The sequence below is a fragment of the Ceratotherium simum genome, chromosome 29 (assembly GCF_057802395.1).
Source record: "Ceratotherium simum simum isolate JZ-2026a chromosome 29, ASM5780239v1, whole genome shotgun sequence".
NCBI lineage: Eukaryota > Metazoa > Chordata > Mammalia > Perissodactyla > Rhinocerotidae > Ceratotherium > Ceratotherium simum.
Genome location: NC_141928.1, coordinates 20,128,819 through 20,152,072, shown reverse-complemented (window position 1 = coordinate 20,152,072; position 23,254 = coordinate 20,128,819). Strand labels below are relative to the sequence as shown.

The following is a 23,254-nucleotide window of genomic DNA, read 5'->3' as shown; positions in this document are numbered from 1 at the left end:
CTAAAAAGTCTTTTGAATTTTCTTTATGCCCCTCTTCTTCTCTTCTCTGCTCCGTCTCCACCTTGTGTCTTCTCTCTTCTCCCTTGGCTGGGCAGATGCAAGGAGATTGGAGGCATTTATAGCCTTCGCTGGAATAGCTTTTCCACCCGAAATGCCTTTTTAGTTTTCATATTGTGGTGACTCCTGTTATGTTGTAACATTACCGCAAATCCTTTTCAGACAAAGATTGCTTTTTCTCTTTTGCTTTAGAAATGTCCAGTATCCCCAACCCCCATCAACCGCTGATGCTAAAGAAAAGAAAGAATGTGGCTAATAGGACAACTTGAGATCAGATGCTCCATCCTACCCACACCAGCTGAGCTGTATCTCTTACTAGACTCCCTTAAACAAATTACAGCCAATCACTACATTGAGTCCTGACTATTTTTTTCAGCAGTGCAAAGGAGAGCTCTCTGAGGGTCTAGGACTAATGATCTCAGCAGAGAAAAATTCAGAAGTCGCTTCAGGCTGATCAGTGGGGATGAGGCATGAGGCATCGTCTCCCTGGGGAAAGAGTAGAAGAATCCCTCCTTCCTTCTCCCCCCTCCTCACCCAACCCTCCCCTTCCTGAGTCAGACTGGACAGAGCTCTGAGAAGCTCAGTGGTATGGAATGACCTCATGGGGAGAAGGGGAGGAGGAGAGATAAGATGGCTCCAGGGCTGCCTTCCAGCTCTGTCATTCATGGTTCTAGACGGTTTCCTCCCAGAATCCTCAGTCTAAGAAGTAGAAGCCATCCATGCTCACCTCCTCTTTGGTGGAAGTTTCTGTCCCTCCTGTCATTACAAGCAGGTTGTACGAAAGGCAATACCATAGGGATGCTAGTTTGTTTCAGTGACCTCTGCATCCAATAGGGAGAACAAAGAGTACAAACTTCAGGATGAGACAAAACTGGTTCTAATGCTGATCTTTACGCTTCAAGCTGTGACACTGTGGTCTGTTCGCTCCACGTTTCTGAGCCTTAGTTGCCTCACCCCTGAAATGAGTCCTTGCAAGAATTAAACAAGTTCAGGGGACATAGCGGGGGTTTAGCAAATGTGTGCCCCTTCCTTCCTTTCATCTGAGGCACCAAAGCCTACAAGTGGGAGATGAGGAAAAAAAGTTTGGGCATTGACTCAATAGTACTTGAATGTAGTTTTGACCAAATGTCTGGTGATTCATCTGAGATCTGGATTGCAGGGGTGGGGACAAGCTGAATGCTGTGCATCCAGTAGATTTACAAAGACACAAAGAATCTTTCCTTTCTTTTTTCTCCTCTGAGTTTTAGTCAGGCCAAACTCTTCTAGGGTCTGCAGGAAACTCTAAGGATCAGACTAAAGGTCTTCCAGGAACTCATATCCTCATCTTTTCTCTATAGGTCATCCAGATGTTGAACAGCCCTGTAAGTCCAGTGTCCGCACTTGGAGTCCAAATTCAGCTGTCAACCCACACACAGTCCCTCCAGCCTGCCCTGAGCCACAAGGCTGCTACCTTGAACTGGAATTCCGCTACCCCTTGGTCCCTGAGTCTTTGACCATCTGGGTGACCTTTGTCTCCACTGACTGGGACTCTAGTGGGGCTGTCAATGACATCAAACTGTTGACTGTCAGCGGGAAGAACATCTCCCTGGGCCCTCAAAATGTCTTCTGCGATGTCCCACTGACCATCAAACTCCGGGATGTGGGCGAGGAGGTGTATGGCATCCAGATCTACACGTTGGATGAGCACCTAGAGATCGATGCAGCCATGTTGACATCCATCCCAGACAGCCCACTCTGCCTGAAGTGTAAACCCTTGCAGTACAAGGTGGTTCGCGACCCTCCTCTCCAGATGGACGTGGCCTCCATCCTACACCTCAAGAGAAGATTCACAGACATGTAAGTGCACTCTCTGGAAAGGGAGATGATCAAGTGGGTGGGCTACAGAGGGATGTGAGGAGGGTCAGACAGGCCTGGATTGGAAGAAGATTCGTCACAGCCGGACTCACTTCTAGGGATTCATAACTTGGCATTGGGTGTAGCATTGTCTCAACGAGGCAAGGTTGATATGGTGGGAAGAGCAATGGACAAGGAACCAGGAGGCTTGGATTTTGGTGACAGCCCTAATGTGTGACTCTAAGTGTCCTCACCTCTCTGAAACTTAGTTTTTCCAACAGTAAAATGAAGGAGGTTGGATGAGATTAGTAATGAGAAAGTCATTTATTACTAATGAAAGTGCAAGAACTGACGTGTGCTAATGATTTCCTTTTCATATTAAATGGAAGAAGATTCGTGCATTGTGATTGCTTTTTCAGTGAGGGAGAAGGGGGTGAAGTTAAAGCAGGTTGGCTGGGAATTGAGTATGTTTCTGGGTATTTGCATGAGAATGTTGCTGGGAGGTGAACATCACCAGTCATGGTTCTTGTTTTGTTTTCCTCTCTGAGGTGGAAGAGAGGTTCAAACCCATTTGATCCTTAAGAGCCCTTCCAGCTCCAGGTCTCCATGATTCTTTTGAATACTCACTGTTTCTATGTGAGATAGTGCTTGCCCTTAATATTCATTTCTCAAGCCACCTCTCTATCACCTCTTGCTCAAATATCCTCAGGATTTGTGTTTTATGAGAGAGACCACCTTATAATGATGTCATTAGTCATAAGTGCTTTTCCTATATGCCAGACAATGGGCTAAAGTCTTTGCATCTCTTATTCCTTTCATCTTCTCCACACTACAGCCCTATTATCCTCTCATTTTACAAAGAAGAAAACTGCAGCTTGGAGTTGTGAAGTCACGTGCCCAAGATCACACAGTTAGGAAGTGGTGAGGTCAGGATTGGAATTCCGTCCTGTTTCCTAAGCCAGCGCACGTAACCAGTGCTCAATTAAAGATGTGATTCCAACTTCCACTTTAAGTTAACAAATGAAGGAGGCTTAGCCGCCCAGCTTGGGTACCAAGAGTCTATAAAGTCAATTACCAAATATTTGTTGAACATCTACTATGTGCAAGAGACATCGGTGGAGAACACTTTGAGTATTGGAAAGAAAACTAGCTCAGAATCAGACATCTTGTGTCTAGTCTCAGCCAGTCCACTTACTAATGTTAAATCAATCAGTCAATCTCTTTGAGCTTCAATTTCCTCTTCTGTGTGATGAAAATGTTGAAGTCAATGGTTTCTATGGGCCTTTTGTGGTTCTTTCTTTGGTTCGAAGACGATATAAGACACAATCTCTGCTCTGTCTACTTGAAGATATTTACTAAGCCAATCATTAATAGAAACCAAGTTCTGGAGGAAACTTTTAATCTTTTTAAGAGACAGAATCACTTTCAAACACTTTACCAGCACTTCCTTTTACATGCCAGCAATTAACGTGCACATCACAAGCAAAGCCTTGCCCATTCATTGCCGCCGAGATGAAGAACATCTGTTTAAGAACTCAGAGGGAGCACTTGGTTTGTATTTGAGAATGTACTTAAAACTTTAAGGATCATCTTGCCTTGAAAATATTCCATAACCCTGTCTCCTCCATCTCCTCTTGTCTAGAGGGGTAAAGTTCTATAAATATGCATCCACTTAAAGTTTCTTTATAAAACAATGGAGAGAAGAAAGAATAGCTGTCTTAAAACCTCAGTTTAAACACAGCTTTCATTTTTTGCCCCAATTTATGAGCCTGTGAGAGCTGACATGGGTTGATAAGTGTGGAATGGTGGAGAGTAAACTGAAGAAGTAAAATGACTCTGAATTCTAGTCTCAGTTAAGTCCCTAACTAGCTCTATGATCTTAGGTTAGGCATAGTGTAACTTAGGCTGGCTACACCTTCTGGTCTTCGGAGGCCTCAAATCTACAAGGAGGAGGTTGTACTACACTAGTGGTTCTCAAGCTCAGTTGCGTATTATGAAAATTTGGGGTATTTTAAAATCACCTGTGTCTCACTTGCATCCCCTTCCTCTCCTCCCGCCCCCCCCACCAGATATTCATTTAATGGGTAAGGATAAAGCCTGACCATCAGGACTTTCAGAATCTCACCAGGTAATTATAATGTGCAGCCAAGTTTAAGAACCACTCCCCTAAATGAGGTTCTTAAAATGGGACCTCTGACCAGCAGCATCAACATCAACTGGGTGTGTAGAAAGGCCAGGTTCTCAGGCCCCAGCCCAGATGACTGAATCAGAAACTCTGAGTACAGGGCCTCTCCAAACTCTGATGCTGGTTAAAGTTTAATAGCCACTGTTCTAAATGATCTCTCAGGCCCAGGAATCTCCAAGTTCTCTTTCACTCATATGACTACTCATTCAGTTTACAAATTGAGAACATTCTATCTGCCAGAGTCTGTACTGGGAACTGGAGACTTCAGGGATGACTCAGACCCAGTCTCTTTCCTGTGGACACACTTGAGTTCTGAAGACCTTAACCACTCGGTAAAAAAGCCAAGTCCTGTGCCAGTTTGCTTCCAAAACCACCACTATTCCGGTCCACGCCTTTATGCGCCATTTGTTCTTTCATTCGCTCAACAAATATTTCTTTAGTCCCCACTATGTGACAGGCACAAGGGGTAAACTGAGGCCTTCATTGGCCTTCCTCTTGGTCTTTCTTGAGTCCCAAGGAGTTTATTGCAGACCTGGGCTGGACTGGGCTGCGCTTCCTGACCTGAGTGTTCTCTGAGACTCTGAAAAAAGTAAAACATCATTCCAAGTCCACCTACCATTTCAACTCCTTTATCTCTTGGTAATTCGAGTTCTGAACTCCAACACAAATACCTCTTTGTGTGTGCGTGTGCATGTGTGTGTGTGTATTTTGCTGCTTTCACATTTTTTCCATATCAAATAAGTTGGCTCTCATACAAGTTCTAAATAAAGACTGTTTCGGAGAAAAAGAGGAGAGAGAAAAAAATGCTGTCTTTTTTTTCCCTGACTCAACCCATTACATGATCCCCTTTGACCTTTGTCTTCATTTTTTTCTCTCAACAAAAATATTTATTCTCTCTGTTATCTATACTGAGGATAGTTTTCCAAGGTATGACATTGATGAAGGGAGAGGCTTCTGTGCTTACCCCATAGATGCTTCTAGTAGACTGATTACTTTTGGCTAGGAGAATGAAGAAATATGGAACATCTCCCGTAAGTGGAAACCCCTCCACTAAATGAGAAATGACACTAGCAGAGGAAAAGAGGACCAACTCCAACTCTGCTACTAACTCACCGTGTGACATTAAGACACATTGTGTCACCTATTTGGACTTCAGTTTCCGTAGCTGTAAAATGAGAGGATGGCGCATTAAGCTCTTCTCTGTGAATAGACGTTGCTCTTAGGTAACAGGTGTCTCATTCACTTTTTTGTAGTACAAGGGACTCAGCAGAGATTGTCTATAAGAATCAGTACCCAGAGGGGACCTCACTGGTTCTGGATGCACTAGTAAAATGTGCAGTGTGTAGATAATAATAATAATAATAGTAATAACAACAACCATTTATGTACTAATATTTACTCTGTTTTAAGTGCCTTGCAAAACTTAAGAGGCAGATGAAGCTCAGAGAAAAAGCTAAAGCTCGGAGAAGTGACTTATCTGAACTAATACAGCTGGTAATGGCAGAGCCAGGTTTAAAACTTAGGTCTAATTCCAAATTCCACCTTCCTAACCACGACACCACACTACCTCCTGCTACAATGATGCAAAGGCAGAATTTTAGAGCTCAGGCATGCATCCAAGCTGGCCAAAATTCTAGATACACAAGTAGAAGACAGGATTACAACTCACAGGCCATTAGCCCACCATCAACTCCTGTAACCCACTCTTGGGATCCAACAACATAAGTTACACAGCCAGTTCTTCATGCGCCTTGCTGGGAAGAAAGAGCAGGGAAGCTTCTGTTTCTCAACTTGACGGTCAAGTTCTTCTGCACTGGGCACCATGCTCCTTGTGCCCGCGTGGAATCTTCAGATTTCTCTAAGAAGTGAAGACTCTGGACAAAACTAAGCCTTTCTTTTTTTTGGCTTAGAGAAAGTGAGGTATAAAGCAAACCAGGAACAGTGAAAAGCAGCTCACTCTCGTTATTCATCTACTCATCTGTCACCCATCCATCATCAATTCATTCAGCAAATATTTACTGAGTATCTGTTAGATGCCATGCACCGTGTTAGGAAATAATGATGCACTGGTGCCAGGACAGGCATAGAATCTGCCCTTCTGGTATTCACACTCCGTGGGAAGAGAGAGAGTTAGGCAAGCAGCATCAGTGTAGTATAGTGAAGCCCTGATGGGAGAAACAGAGACCGAGAGTCCGAGGCTTCTAACCCAGACTTGGAAGAATTGAGGTGTAATTGAGCCATATAAACTTCCTAAGGACTGAATTTTTTTTTGCCTGTTTGTCTGCTGGTGCAATCTTAGAGCCTAGACCAATTCCAGGCACAAAGTAGTCATTAATAAATATTTTTCAATGGCTCTTGAATAAAGAATGGGAAGAAGTTTAGCAGTTGAAGAGAAATGGAGAAGCTATAATTTACTAAGCACCTACCCTGTGTCAAGCAATTACTAAGGGCTTTACTTAGATAATCTCATTGGATTTAATCTGCACAACAACCCCACAAGGTAGGCATTGTTATCTCCAGATTACAGATGACGACCTGAAACTCAGAGTTTACGCAGCTATCAAGCAGCATGGCTGGGGTTTGTACATAGATCCATCGACCCAAAGCTGGTACTCTTAGTCATTCGTTCTCTAGTTGAACCAATATGTTTCTGTTGCCTACTTTGTTTGTGCCTCTCTCTTCTTAGAATCTTAGATTTAGAGCTGGAAATATTCTTAGAAGTCGTCTCTCCCAACTGGCTTATTTGTGTATCCTGATTAATTAATCTATTGATTCTTCTCTCACATCCAGACCTGTTCAGCTGTCAACACAATCTCTGTCTATTTTACCTCACTTCCTTGACATTCTCAATATAATTCTTGGGGGAAATGAATAACCATAAGGAAAGGATACATTCATGTGATCTGGGTGGAAATTCTTTTGAATATGAGTCCAGATATTACAAATCAGATTCCATATCTCTTCCTCTGGACTCCACATGCTCAGAACTCCCATCAGTCAGCTCAGAAACTTGAGTTCATTCATCAGTTCATTCGCTCAGCAAATATTTGTTGATTCCCACCATGAACTCAATTACTTTCTAGGCACAAAGGATGCAGTAATGAAACGAGCAGAAAAGGTCCTTGTTCACATAGATTCCTACAATGTAGTTGGGCGAGACAAACCAGAAACAATTGCTTAATATCCCAGTTGGGTAGGCTTTTGTTATTTTAGATAGGTGGCTGAGAAGGCCTCTCTGATGAGGTGACATTTGAACAGAGACCAGAAGTATCTCCTAGTGACTCATAATAAAGGCTAGCTGAGCAGCCATCATTGAGATCCTAGCCTATTTGGAACATAGATGTTTTACAACATGATCCTTGGTCCTTGTCTTATATTGTCTTATATTTAATTGTGCCTGTGTTTTTTTCCCTCACCTGGTTCAAATTCTTAAGTACGAAATTTAGCATGCTCATATATAACGGAATCAGGGATCAATGAATGCTTGTTGAATGAATGAATGAAGAATAAGTCAGCAGTAGCACAAAGTGGAACCTCTCAGAAGATGGGTCTCTTGCTTCCAGATCTTAGCCATAACGTTGACATGTGATGCCATATTAAGCCTCAGCAGATTGGGAAAGTTTAGCCCAAATCAGAGTTAACTGAGGGCACAGGTGACTCGTTCATGTTCTTTCTATGGCTCCTAAGCTGAGTTACCACTTCATTTATTTTCTTAGCCACATCTCTTTTCCTGGCTCTTTCTATATGTCACCCAGTCATCCATTTTGTGTTCTTGTATGTCTTCATTTGTTAATTCGTTCATCAACCAAATAGTGAAAATCTAATATTATTTTCAGTAATACTTACTGTTTCATTTAACAAATATTTACTAAGTGTCTGTTCTGTGTCATGCACTATGCTGGAATTAGGAATACAGCGCTGATCCCTGGCCTCATGAGCACAGAGTTTAAGGGAGAAACAGGCAAGGGATCCAGTGATTATCCTGCAGCATGAAAAGTGTTATTGTGTGAGGAGCACAGGAGGCTGTAGGAAAACATAGAAAGGGTGTCTAACCCAGTTTGCGGTGGTTGAAGAAGGTTTCTTGGAAGAAGTTATGTCTAAGCTGATACCTGAAGGATGAATAAGAGTTGTTCATTGAAGAGATTTGCCACAGTATGGATGGTTGAAAGTAGATGCTCAGCAAACATTGACAAATGAATGAATGAGTACAAAGATGAATGAACCAACGTACTATACTTCATGGCAGCAGTGTATGTTCAATCACAGACCAAACGTAGAGCTTTGAGGGAGGAAATGTAGTAATCTGGGCTATCTATCCACTTTGGTTCTTAAATATACTTCATTCCTTTTAATTGCTGTATAGTATTCCATAGTATGAATGTGCTACAGGTTGTTTAGCTATACCTCAAATGCTGGGTATTTAGGTTATTTCACACATTTTTTTTATTATAAACAAATGCTGCAGTGAGTGCTCTTGTATAAACCTCCTTGTAGATTCATGTGAGCATTTCTCTAGGGTTGATAATGAGAAATAGAATTGCTGGGTCATAAGCTATGGGCCTTTTTCGTTTTAATGGTGTGGCATTTGGAGAGGGTGAACTAGCTCACACCCCACCAGCAGTGTGAGGCAGGACCTACTGGTCCACATCATCACTCCCACAAGACAAAATGAAAGTGCTTTGTCTTTGCCCATTTGATGGGCAAAACGTGACTTCTCATTGATGTTCTTGTGACTGAACACCTTGAGTGAGCATCTTTCCAAATATTTACTGGCTATTTATGTTTCCTCTTCTGTGACTTGTCTATTAATTTCTTTACCTTGTGTCTTGTTGTTAATCTCCTTGTATCTCAGTTTTCCCATCTGTTAAATTGGAATTTTAATGTCAGCCCTCCTGCATATCCATCAATGTTATTAGAATCTAGGATGAAACAGATAGTCAAGAGGGAAAGAACACTTATGAAGAAGTTACTCTTAGTAATCATTTCTACACTGATATATTTATCAAATGCTAATTTAGTATGCTCTCTGGCTGAGAACCATGCCACATTCTGAAGATACAATGAGTAACAAAAGCCAACCCAGTTTCTCCCTCAGAGGATCCTAAGTTTAGTCACTATGTTAACCACCATCATATATGCAAGTAGCATCTACTACTAGTAGTATTCACATTACTACTAATAGCTACCATGTAGTGAATACTTCATATATGCTCAGTATTTTTTATAAGCCTATCAATGAGGTGCAGGTATCAGTATGCCTTAGTTTTAGATAGGGAAGCTAAGACTTAAAGTCATTCATTTAAGGTCGCATAGTTAGTAGATGCTAGAGTCAAGTTTTACATCTCCCTGCCTGACCCCCAAGGGTGTGCCTGGCACGCTATAGAGCATCATTGTTGCTATGACAGGCAAAGGATAAGGTGGCATCTTGATGGATGGAGAAAGTAGATGTTAAAACTAGCTTTTCTTGTTTCCAAGAAGCAATAGAATAAACATAGAGAAGAGAAGAGAACACATTTTTTTATTTGTTTTTTGAACATTTAAGTAGATGAGGAGGAAGAAGCTTGACGAAGTGTCGACATGATCAGACCACTGTGTTTTCCAGTAACCTGTTGCTGACATGCGTGCTCCAGGGTTGACCTTTTCCTGAACAGGGCCTTCTCCCCTGCCTGCCCAACATGCATTCTGATGTTCCCACCAAGACAGATAAGCGGCATCAGGAGTGAGGGCTGTTTCTTCAAGCCCAGAATGAATATCTCTGTTCCTTCCCCAAGCTAGCAGGGTACATAATCAGCACAATCTTACTGCATTTCTAGAAGCTGGGCCTCTCTGCTTAGGACTCCCTCTCATCAGTCTTAGGCCAAGTAACTCTCAGAATGAAATACGGGTTCCAGGAATATTCGGGTAAGCAAAAATGTTTAGCAAAATCAACAGATCTCCAGGGTCACCAGCAGCCATAGAAGTGCTGACTGTCTCCAAGTACCTTCAGTTTTGAAAGCTTGAAGGACCTCTGTTTGGCACTAACACCACTGAAATCAGTTATCTAAATTTCTGTGGATCGGTCTGATGCATGACTAGACTTCAAAGCAAGTGGGCCATTACAGCATCTCTCCTACAGATGTTAAATAAGACCCATAAAAGTTAAATGATGGACCCACAGCCCCACTGATAAATTCGTTCATTCATTCTGTCAGTCATTTCGTAACAACTGCTGACCACATGTCAGTCTCCATACTGGCACTGTAATTCTGAATCCTATAGTTGGGTAGGAGGGCTGGACTGAATAATAGCCCAAATAAAAATATGATTATAAACTGAAGATTATTATTATGAGAGTTTATAATAGAGCATAATTCCCCCTTAAATTAACGGGGAATACATAGAAGACAAGATTGGAGAAGTAAGCAGGGGCCAGATTATGAAGGGGTCGTGGCCCATGTTCTGGTGTTTTGATTTATTCATTGGAAAGTAGAGGGCTAAACCAATCAGATTTGTGTTTTTATAAAATTGCTCTGAGTGCTCTGTGAAGAAAGGACTGAGGAAGAATGAGAAAGACCATTTAGGGGTTATTGCGAAAGTCCAGACCAGAGATTGCGATTATTTGCATGGAGAAGTGGATGAGTTGGAGGTTTGTTTCGAAGGAAGAATCAATGGGACTTGGCAATGTATTGGATGCAAGGGTTTTAAGAAGGAGCTGTCCAGTGACTCCCAAGTTTCGGGTCTGAGTATTTGGAAGGAAGGAAATGTTATTTTCTGAAATGGAGGAATAGATTTTAATTTAGTATTTTATTAGAGAGTGGGGAAGATCAAGAGTTCCTTTGGAAAACAATGAGTTAGTGAAATCAGGTTGCAGTGGGTGTCCTGATGTCACCTACTTCTTTGTTCTTTTGCTGTTTGCCCTGGGGGTAGGTAGCATAGGCTGGACTTAGTTGTGTGGCTCCAATTCCTGATTTTTAAGAAAACAAATAAATGAATAGGAAAGGGAAGGAAAATAACAGCCGTCAGAGTAATTACAGATGTGGGAAGAATGGAGGAATTTATGTCAAACTGGGCATTGGCAAGAGGAGTGGACAAAATCCATTCAGTCTGTGCTGGGAGACGATGAGAATCCTTAGGACCAGGTCTTGGTGGGTGTATGTTGTGTCTGCTAAAACAGGAACCTCAGACATTACTTTAGAGATGCTGAATTTGGAATCCGGAGATCTGATTCCCAGGCCAGCACATGACTGCCTTGCTGTGTGGCCCTGACCCGGCCTTCAGTGGTTTGAGCCTCAGCATCTTCTCCTGGAAGAAGTAGGTGATGACTCTTGTCCATACAGTCTCACAAGGGGTGTCCTAAAAAACTAACGAGGTAATGGACTTGCAAGAATCTGATGCAATCTGGGGAACTATAAAGATTTAAATGTTCAAGATTCTTTCTAGTGTTTGGTTTTCATTAGGCTTGTTCTTGGCCAGGGCCAGGCCAGAGAGTATGTGTGAAAGGCAGACACAGACACGCAGACACACACATGAAACAATTTCCCGTTAAACTCTAACCAGAGTTGCTATGGTTCAGTGTTGGATTAGAAGAAAGAAAAGATAAATTGCACTTTGATTTCTGTAGTTAAGCTAAAGAAAAAAAGAAGAACCTAGCAAAGTGCTGGCCTCAGAATCAGGAGACATGGATTCCAGGACTGATCTGAAATGTTGCTGTGTCCCTGGTCCGTGACTTCCCATCTGTAGACCCAAGTACCCCTTCTATAAAATGAAGACATAAGTAGATGACTCTGAAAGTCATTTTCAGCTCTGACCTTCTGTTCAGATGATCCTTTGCTCTCATCTGCACTTAGTGTGTCTAATTCTGTATGGGTGGAGGGAGCAGGTGGCATGTCACATTGGCAATAAGTCTGGACTGTGAGCTCGGACACTGGCCATCTCTAAAGAATACCTTCCAGACATGCTGGGACTCTCGGAGCTCCTCCTTAACATACATTCTCTCTCTTAGGGTTTACCAAGCTCTCCCTTTGGGATAATTTCAGAATGTATTGGTGCTTTTTTCCCTTTCAGTGGCATTTTGATGTGACAGTGAGATACTAGAGGTGGAGACTAAGTATTATTTGTCACATTATCCTCAGCCTCTCGTGCAAGGCCAGGCATCAAGTAGCTAGTAAATGTAAATATATATAAATGTAGATAAAAATAAATGTAGATAAATAAATGCATGTATGCATGAATGAATGAATAAGTAAATCCTGTGGCAGATCAATAAGTGGTCAGAAATTTATGATAATACAGATGACATCTGGTATATTGGAGGCCTTCCTTTTAACTTCTAAGACGGATTAGTTACCAGAGAATTGAAAGGACAAAAGAGACTCTTACCACATGGTCCCTTCTCTTCTTGGGGGCTCAGCTTCCTTGTCCTTAAAGTGAAGGGATTGGGCCAGATGATGTGAGTCAGTCTTTTATTCATTCAACAGGAATTTATTTAGCACTGTCTGTGTAACGGGCATGCTGTGCTAGGCAATGGAGATAAATAAACCAGGCAGTAAGGGAGTCCCAGCCCTCTAGGAGCTTTGCCTAATTAATATGAGAAGTGAACAAACAAACAAGTGGTAACAAAACAGTGAGTAAGTGTTACCGGACCAAGTGAGTCCACTCCCTGGCGAGTTAATCAAACTACACCAGAAGTAGTTGTCATACAAAGCTGAATTTTATTTGCAGCATGCAGCAAAGAAAATGGAGACCATCGGGAATAATTGTACAAAGTTATGGCTCCCCGAGCACAGGGAGGTGGGTACCTTTATTTGGGGTTGGGGGTGACTATTCAAAGGAGAAGTTTCATCATCACGTGTAGAGGTGGGCGTAAGCTTGCACATGCGTGATTTGAAAAAATGCTTTTACATTCATTGCACGATCTAAAAATGGCTGCTCTGCCCTTCCCAGAGGAGGATAATTTAGGGTGTTAATGAGGGCAGGTTACTTTAATACAACTCTCTGCCTGTCTGCACAGGTATCATTCTTGTGGTTGTTGTCTGGGCTGGGCTGGTTCGATTCAGAGTGGTTGGGTCCAGGGTAGTTGTCTCTTAGGGCTTCTTCCTGGAACATAGCTGAAACCCCATAAGCTCAAGACCCCAAAGTCATTAGAGAAAGGATCATCTATACCTATCAACAGAACAAGATTTAGGTCAAACACACAAAAAAGGTTAGAGTTTAGGCAAGACAAGAGAAGTGGGTTAGAGTCCATGGCTGGTGGCATAAGGTGTTATGATAGGAGAAGCACATGGGCTGGGAGCTCCTCACTCAGCTTAAGGAGTCAGTGAGAACCTCCAAGGAAAGGTGGCATCTGTGCTAAGGCCAAGGTATTTAGCCGGGGAAGGGAGGTGAGACTGTTTGCTCATGGTGGCTGAGTGGTAAAATTTGAGGAGGAGAGTTTAAGCAAAGAGGCCAGAGATGTTGAGAGGGGGCCAGTCATGAGGGTTCTAGACTGCCATGCCAAAGGGTCTGGGCTTCCTCCAGAGGGTGGTGGGGAGCCACTGAGTGTCTTTGGGTGAGAGAGGATCCTGATTAGGTTTGGTTTTAGGACAGCTCTTTGGCTGTCTGGCTACCTGGGAGGATGTAGGGTTGGAGGCACAGATTATAAATGGTGAGGGAACTAAGACAGTGTGGCCAAAACTGAAGTAAGTGTTGATAGTGCCAGTCTAGGGTAGTCCAGGTGGGAATGCAGAGAACTGGATGGGCTGAGTAATACTAATGGAATGGAAGTACTTGATGACGAGTCAGAGGGAGGAGGCAGGTGAGTGGGTCATGGAAGATGCCTAAGTTACTGGCATCACTGAAACAGAGAATGTGGAGGTAGAGGTATGTTTGAGTGGGGATGAGAGGAGAAGGATGAATTCCAAAGTGCCTTCAGTAGCCGGCTATGATTCTATGAATCGGTGGCAGGCTTACAGCTACAGTGCACTTTGAACCATAACATTTTTTCCCCGTGTAGAGATGTACGAGCAACTGAAGTGAGCTTTGTGCATGTGTGTGTGTGCATGCATGCACGAGAGTGTGCATGTGTGTGCATACATGTATGGATGTGCATGTACATGTCTGTGTGTGTTGGGGGTGGGCAGACAGGACCTGTGATGCCACCTGTTTTCATCATCCATTGATTCTCAAAGTGTAATCCAATGTTCTGAAAAGGTCCCCCGGGGGGTCATGGGGTTAATCTTCCGTAGCACTAATACCTATAACGTTACAAGGCATGGGCTTTGTTTTTTACCCAGGATTAATCATTCACTCATGGGCTTTAATACAAGCCAGACTCCACCTCACTGTGCCTCATGCAAAGCAATGCCAGTCCCCCCTTCCATTCTAATGCTGGCTTTCTCATTCTTGTTGCCAGAGTGGGAAGTAGGATTTTGCCCCAGCTTCAATATCCTATGAACTGAAAAGTTTGGAAACTTCCATCCAAGGATGTTAGTCAAAAATGCCAGGAAAGCTGGACTCTGCTATTAATTTTCTGTATGACTTGGGCCAATTTATTCTCCTTCTCTGGGCTCTAGTATCCATCCCACAATGAGAAACTTGGAGTAAGTGATAGCCAAAGCCATACAGCTCTGATTTCTACATTTTTCTGTTTTCCTTCTTGAGCTAACTTCCTTGTGTACAAACTCAGCCTCCAAAAGTTTTAAGTGGACAGAATTCTGAGGTGCTCAAACCTCCTACTGTCTAGGAATTAGACTCAAAAACTCTCAGAGCTAGAAGGAGCATTGAAGCACTGATACTCTACAAATGAGAGAATTGGGTCCAGAGAGGGGAGGCCACTTCCTCAGAGTCACACAGCCTTTTGATGGCAGAACAGAGAATTGAACCTAGGGCTCCTGATTCCCAATCCAGGTGCTCCTTCCCCCAGCATAACAGAGAGCTGGAGTTTGGCCAGACTTTGGGATTCAAATTTGAGCTCGGCTCTCTCTGATCATGGAGAAGTCTCCATCAGTTGCTCAGAGTGAAATCATAGAGAGCTGACATCAGTAACGTCATGGCAGCTGGTGCTGGTGAGGGGGGTGGTATAGGAAATGGAAGAACACATTTGGCCAAGCTCAGAGTCCACGTGACCCTCCAAGAGCCCTCATTTCAAAACAAGCTCAACCTTTGAGGTTCAAGTTCTCCGTCTCGTCAGAAACGTGACTTCCTGCTTCTAAGAAGCAAGGCTTACAAAAGGGCTCAGAAGACTTTGTAGACATCAAATAGCTCTTACAAAATAGCGTTTTGATGAGTTAAGTGTAAATGAATCAGAAACATAAGGATTACATTTTCCCCAAGTGCACATGGGTTTCAAAATTTGAGGGGAAATGGAGTTTGCTCACTGCACGCGGGCTTTCACCGAACCCAGAACATTCATGGCGAGGGTGGGGGGAGAGAAGAAAGAGAAGCCCAGCCCCCAAATGGTTTTAGATGTGGTGCCAAATTCGAAAATGCTGTTGGGCTCGCCCTCTGCCAGTAATAAAATTGCTGGCCACCCAGAGAGGCCACAGGGAGGAGAAAGGAGATTGCTTTCCCCACTGGCCCCTGGTCCTCAACAACTGTGTTCACTTAGTGCCGCTCAATCACCAGCTGTCACTGGGGCCCTCCGCTCTGCTCGCTGGCCCCAGCTTGGCCTCGATTTTCACACTATGCCGCATGCCTTGTTTACCTCCAAGTGTATCTGGTGTTTTGGCTCCCAGAGACCTTGACGACCGGTCAGCTTGTCACAAGCCCCTGCTCTGTAATCAAGAGACCTGTCCGTCACCAGCAGGGGTGTTTGGGGAAGCTGTCACATATCGCCTTTGGTTGCATTTAGGAAAAACAAGAGTCCCTTGTAGATCTTTTCCTCTCTCCTTACTTTAATGCTCTCCAGGTGTGGCGTTTCCCCTAAACTGGTAAATGTCTTCCTTTCAAATCTCAGCCTGACACAAATAACCAGTTAACTCTCAGGGCTGCTGTTACCTTATCCCAGGATTGGAAACTCTGGATCTTTTATAATTTCCACATTGTCTCTCCATTCTTTCCCTTGTATTTTATTTTGTTGCACCAAGAAAGTAGAAAATCATTTCAATTGGTGGTAAAAGATGATTTAAAAACAAAATAACAAAGGCCTTGGCTGCAAATTGTTAGTTTTATTAAATTTGCTACTGTGTTTTAAATTGGTACCAGGGAAACTCTTTGGACAATTATATCAAAGGCTGCTGGAATTAATCAGTTGCTTGTATACGTCTGCTCCTTCCTGAGCCTTATACAGAGTGAGAGCAGCATTGTCAGTAGGAAAAGAATGAGTTTTGTGTTACCTGTGTAAGAGGGGTGGAACTTAGTCCCATTGGGAGGGATCTGAATGCCCAGTGGATTCTTAGATCCCTGTCATCTCATCCTTCATTCGTTTAATCCAGACCACGGGTTGGAGTTCGCAGTGGTGACCAGGAAGAATAAGCGGATGGATACTGCAAGACAAAAGTCCATTTTTCCAAACAAAGATTCTTTCTTGGCAATGAGATCTCAGCATCATAGCTTTGCCTTAATGAAAGGGCATGTGAAGTGGAAAGTGCTTTAGTCTACTGAGTGGTGGAGCCCAGAAGCAGGGAAGATGGGAGTGGAGGGAACCCAGGCTGTCTAAAGATATAGATGCTGATGCGATATCTTGACTATTGTTAACACATCTAAGTTCTGACTTCTACAGCTGAGGGTGGGGAGGGGGCTTAGAGAGTCATTGCACCAGTCCTCTGCTTTTACAACAGCGGCTCTCCATCACTCAGTGACCCAGCATCTTGCCTCAGAGCCTTCTGCCATCTACTGCACACTCTCAAATGACCATTCTAGTAAAACCTTAGCACTTCCTTTGGCTTACTCGGAAATTCAGTCTAAATGAAGTGTGCTTTATCTAAAAAGTTTTTTAAACACACATAAACCTATGTCCTGTTTTGTGCTGCCCCTACTTCTCAGAACACCATATTCATCATTTATGTCTTTTGACATTTTCCCCATGTACATGGTCTCAAACTATTAATTTATTCAACAGATATTGTTGAAAACCTATTTTGTGTCAGGCACTATGCTAGACACAGAGATATAGCTATGAAAGGCTAAAGTGTTCTTTGTCTTTGAAATGCTTAACATACAGGAGGGAAGACAGGCATTCAGCATCTGATTGCAACAAAGTATCCTGAGTTTTTAATAAAGTATGGTTGCTATGGACACCTGTGGAAGGAATAAGCATAATCCAGGTGTCAGAAGTCTCCCTAAGTTTTTCTCGTTCTTCCAACCACTATTTGGCCCTCCTCTCTGTTGGTGCTCTTCAAACTCTACCTTGTGTTACAACCGTACTGTACTTAACTTATCCTCCCTTTGTCCTTTGAATGGTTTGAGAGCAATGGCAGTATCTTCTTCATCTTTGGGATGACTCCTACCAGAAACTCTATATAATCTTTTTTTTGACTTGCACAAGAAAATGAGGTCCAGAAAGGAGAACTGATTCATCCAAAACCACAACTGAAGTTAATGGAAGAACCATAGTTGTTATTCCTGACATGTGATCCAGGTAACATCCATAGTGATGAATTGCCTCTCATGTTATCCCTTCCCAAGGGCATTTGATGCTCTCGGTCCCAAATCCTTGACATCCACCCTCCCCGAGTAAAAAGTAAGACCAAAGTACCTCTCAGCCTGGAACAAAAGTAAAGCGTTCTTTTAAGAATTCAGAGTGATACCCAGACAAAAGTAGAATTAAGGAGTATATCGTTATCACATGTAGGAAAAAAAACTGAGTGTATGTAACCTTAATGTGTGAAAGTTAAGAATTAAATTCTTTTGAGAAGGATGCACATAACTCCAGAGTCATTCAGTGAGGAAGGATATTCTGTTGTAAGTTTTAGTTCTCTTTAAACAGAACATGAAAACATCTAGCATAGTGCCAAAACTTGGTAGGTACTCAATTTATACCTGCATCTTCCATCCCACAGGGAATATTTGGCTGCTCTACCGTCAGGTACTCCCTTTCCCCCTTTCCCCCTAAACCAGTTATCTATACTGCTACGGAAATTGTCTTCCACAAAATAAATATGAGTAGGTCCTTTGCCTAGAAAGCTAGTTCTGTACTTCTCCTGATTTGGCTTCGCCTTTCCTTTCTCTAGTCAAGCCAGTGTACTTCCTTTGGGAAGTCTTCTCAGAGTCTCTCCTTCTCTGCCTCGATCAGATATCTCTCTTCTGTGCTCCTACAAACCCCTACAGTTTTTAGGCTGTGTTAAAGCCATCCATTTTAATGTCTTTTCTTCCCCACAAGCCTATGAGCGTCCTAAAAGTACAACCATAGTTTATTGACCTTTGAATCCCAGAAACCTTGGAGAAGCTGGGATGACTCCATGAATGCTATTTGGATGAATGAATGGATGAACAATAAAATGATATAAATATTTTTATCCAGAATTTGAAAAAGTAGTCAAATCCATAAATGTAATTAGCTAGCATAAAGCTAACTAGCTGGATTTACTTCTCTTACATTCTTTTTTTTTTTTTTTGTGAGGAAGATCAGCCCTGAACTAACAACCGTGCCAATCCTCCTCTTTTTGCTGAGGAAGACTGGCCCAGAGTTAACATCTATTGCCAATCCTCCTCCTTTGTTTTTTTTCCCCCTTTTTCTCCCCAAAGCCCCAGTAGATAGTTGTATGTCGTAGTTGCACATCCTGCTAGTTGCTGTATGTGGGACGCCGCCTCAGCATGGCCAGACAAGGGGTGCGTCGGTGCGCACCCGGATCCAAACCTGGGCCGCCAGTAGCGGAGCACGCGCACTTAACCACTAAGCCACGGGGCCGGCCCCCCTCCTATATTCTTTTTTCATGAACACTAAAGATGAAGTGATATTACAGATTTGTGATCCTGTATCCATGGGAAATTGAGTGTATTTTATGTAAAAAGGCACATGGAAGGATGCTGACCAGAATGTTTTTAGTAGCTGCCTCAAGGTGATAGAGTTTGAGATGATTTTACTTTATTTTTAATTCTTTCATATGGTGCTCTAAGTTGTTAAAACAAGCATGCATGGTCTTTATGGTTAGAAAAAGAAAATAAAGCAATTGTGATAATAGACTCGCACTTCTCAATTAAAAAAAAATCAGCTCTCATCAAAAGATATGTTAGAGCTGAATCTATTTTCCTCTACAATTCTACATAAGAAATAAAATATAACTCAGTCTGAGTTGCAGCTTCCTAAAAGACTTTAGGACTATGAAGGGGAGCTTGCCTTATCTTCAGACAGTTTTAGTGTTTTGTATTTTATTGGATATTAATACATTGCTCACCAGTGTGTGCTTATGCAAGGAGTCAGCTCAATGTCATGGAAAAGTCAAGGGTTCTAGAGTCAAACAGCATGGTTTAAATTCTGCTTTATAATTATTATCTCTCTGACCTTGGGCAGATCACTGAACTGCACTGAACCTCAGCTGAACAATGCAAATGATTTCTACTTTTCAGTTATATTAGAAATGGTATGTGGGAATTTGGTGGACTAGCTAATCTAAAAATATTTCCAATACAAACATCTATCTGGACATTCTAGATGAAATATAACTGATATAACTAGCATCCTTTAAAATGCATAACTGAGATTAAAAAAAAAACAGAAAAATATTTTGCCAGGGGCAAGAAATAAAATGAAACTGAGATCTAGACAGGTAGGCCCTGAATCTAATGTTTTATTGACGTAGTTTGGATAAGGGAGAGCCATCAGTTTTGGCAACTGAGTGGATTGAATATTCCAAAAGAGGAGATCTGGCCCTGCCGCTCTGTGAGGTGGGGAATTGCAACTTCAAAATACGGTTAGGACCTCTGAAAGCCTACATGCTTAGTGAAAGTGTGCCTAGGGAAAAAATATACATGTATATGTCCTATACCTCCAAAGATTTGAGGTTTGAGTTTATACTGCTAAGTATGGTCTAGGAATGCCTGAACTAAGAAACTAACTGAAAAAGAAAGAAATAATTCTAGGTTAGTAATGTTCCAGGGGTACCTAGAAGTTAACATAAAATCACTCTGGGGGATGATATAGACTTGACCCAGAGGGCACGTGATTCCCACAGATCAAAACCCAGTGAACATGAGTTCACATGTCAAAATTAAAAAACACACAAAAAAGTAAACAAGACATCAAGAGTAAGGGTCAGCAATCAACATCAGGGATTTTATTAAATTTTTATTTTGATAACATGGTGCATATTAGTATTTTAGGGTACAAAAGAGAGAGAAATCAAAATTATGTTTTCTAATTTAATCCATAATGATATTAGGATATTTTAGCACATCTTTCTGAATAACTAATAGATCAAGAGAACTAAAATAGAATAATAATCTAGAAGATTTTGAACAACACAAAAATGTTTCATCTCATAAAAATATATAGAACCTTGCTACTGAATTAAAGTATAAATTTTTTGTTCTAGGATATGTAGAACACTTTTTTTAATTTACTGTATCCTAGGCCACAAAACAAATCTCAACAAACATGAAAGATCAGTATCGCATAGAACCTTCTTTCTGTCTACGATGCAGCACATAAATAAGTAAATAAACAAACAGACAAATAAAAAATGAAACAGATAAAACTTTTTGGTCAATGAAATACGTAAGCAAGAAGCAAAAATCTTATATATTAGCAGACAGAATTCAGTAACGTATTAAGACCCACATACTCACACTCACAAACACACACATTATGCCAAAGCTGGATTATCCCAGAATGAGAGGAGACTTTAGTGTTAGATGGTGTATGAATGTCATGCACAATACTAGCATATTAAATGTTTTTTTTAAAACAAGATTATCTTACTAGATGCAGAATTTAAAAACTCTTGATAAAATCAAGTCCCTTAGTGATAAAAAAAAAAAAAAAACAGAAAGTAACCTGGGAATAGAAAGGAACATTTTCTTAATCTAATACAGGGTATGTACTGAACAGAGTAGACATTATGCTTAAAGGTAAAATATAAGAAGTATTCCTTCTGATCCCAAGGTCAAACCAAGAATGTCCAATAACACCACTGGTCCTACCCAGCACAGCTAGACAAGAAATACAAAAATTCTAAGGATTATACAGGAGGAAACAAAACTATCATTATCTTCATCTGTAAGAGACTACACAGAAAAATTAATAAGAATCAACAAATTATTGGAACTAATAAAACATGTCCATGAGGACTTCTAAATTGAATTTCCATTTATAAAACTCATTTATTTTTTATCAGCTCCAAAATTTGAGAATACTAATATAGAGATACACGTACATGTGTATATATGTGGGAGAGTAGATAGATAAATGGATAGATAGATTAAAGCTACCATTTATTAGAGCACTGACATCTATAAAATGCTTAGAGTTAGGAATAGATTCCTAATAAAAAAAATCATCACAATTTTTATGAAGAAGGCTTTAAAACTTTACTGAAACCATAAAAGAAGACATAAATAAATAAAAAGATAAACTGTGTGTATAAATGGGAGGATGCAATATCATAAAGATGTCTTTTCTCCTCAAATACATCTATAAATTTACGTAAATTGGAATCAAAATCCCAACAGGCATTTGAGAAAATGAAACAAAATTCGTGTGGAAGAGTGAAGGGGTCTTTTGAAGAAGAAAACCAAAGTGTAGAATGCACTTGTAGCATGAATCAAGACTTTTACAAAACTATGGAAATTAAGACAAATCGCTGTTGATAAGATGAAGGAAAAAAAACAGACCAATGAAACAAGATAACCCAGAAACAAACTTATTTAGGTACTGAATGATATATGGCAAAGGCGGTATTACAATTCAGTTGTGAAAGTATTAACTATTGCATAAATAATATGGGACAAATGGTGTATCCCTATTTAGAGGAAAAACAATCCTTACCACACATCATTTTAAAAACTATATTGTAGATGATTGAATCCATATATGTAAATATAAAAACTTTAAAACTATTAAAAGGAAATAGAAGAGACTTATTTTGTGACCTTGGAGTAGAAAAACATTTATTCAAGAAGACATGAAAAGCACAGATTGTCAAGGAAATGATTAAAAAGTTCTATTCAACAAGCAGCATAAACAGAAGGAAAAAAATGAGTCATAGACTTGGAAATGATATTTGCAGTACCTTTAATTACAAGGGATTAGTATCCAATGTATGTAAATACATTTACATGTAAATAAAAAAAGAAAAAGAACCTCATTTAAAATAGGCAAAAGTGATGAACAAGCAATTAACAGAGCTAGAAACCTACATGGTCATCAAACACATGAAATGATACTCAGACTTGTTAATAATTAGAGAAAGGCAAAATAAACCAATAATTAAATATCGTATAATACCCATCAGATTGGCAAAAAATTAAATGTTTAGCAGAATCAAGTGCTGGCAAGGACGTGGAGCAATGGGAAGTCTGTTAGTAGGTGTGTTAATTGGTAAAACCATTTTGGGAGAGTAATTTGTCAATATCTAATAAAGTTGAAGACCAATTACTTAGTGATATTGTTTTAGATTTATTTCCTCCAGAAAACTCTTATTCTATGTACAAAGGAACATGAACACAAATGTTTAAAGCAACATTATTGGAAATAACAAACAAAAAAGATTAAATAATAATGATAGTAATAATAATAGAAACAACCTGGGAGTCTTTCAAGAAAAGAATGGTCAAATAAAGTGTGATATAGTCATACGGTAAAATACTTATGTCAGTGAAAATAATGAACTAGATCTGCATGTATCAATATGTGATCTCAAAAACAATGCTGGGCAAAAAAAAAAAAAAAGCCAGCTGCATAATGATAGATATAGTATTAAAACATGTGCTGGCAAATATGCAAAACAATGCTTATGTACCAAGAGTATAAAAACCTTCAGGGGAGAGAGGAAACTGGGATACAGGAACGGCACACAGGTGGGTTGAAAACAAATATACAAGACAGTGTATTTTATTTCTTTTACATTAAACATAAAAGATGTGAAGAAAATAAGGAAAAATTTTATAATTTGACTAAGCTATGTAGTAAGTCTAAGGACATTTGTTACAGCTGTCTCTATGCTTTTCTATGTAATTGAAACAATAATAATACTATGTCTAAAGTCCTTTGGCACATCATCTCAGGCTCAGAAAGTGATTGTTTCCTCGTCTTCCCATTCTTGGCTGGAAGCTGGTGTACAAAATGCC

General features: G+C 40.8%; 1 protein-coding gene across 1 annotated transcript in view; it reads left to right on the top strand.

Annotated features, from left to right (window-relative positions):
• PAPPA (pappalysin 1) overlaps nucleotides 1-23,254 on the top strand; it is a 240,959-nt gene that overhangs the window by 78,991 nt on the left and 138,714 nt on the right. The window contains exon 7 of the mRNA XM_087419210.1: nucleotides 1,395-1,893. Within this exon, the coding sequence (XP_087275336.1) occupies nucleotides 1,395-1,893 (499 nt within the window). The remainder of the gene's footprint in view (nucleotides 1-1,394; nucleotides 1,894-23,254) is intronic.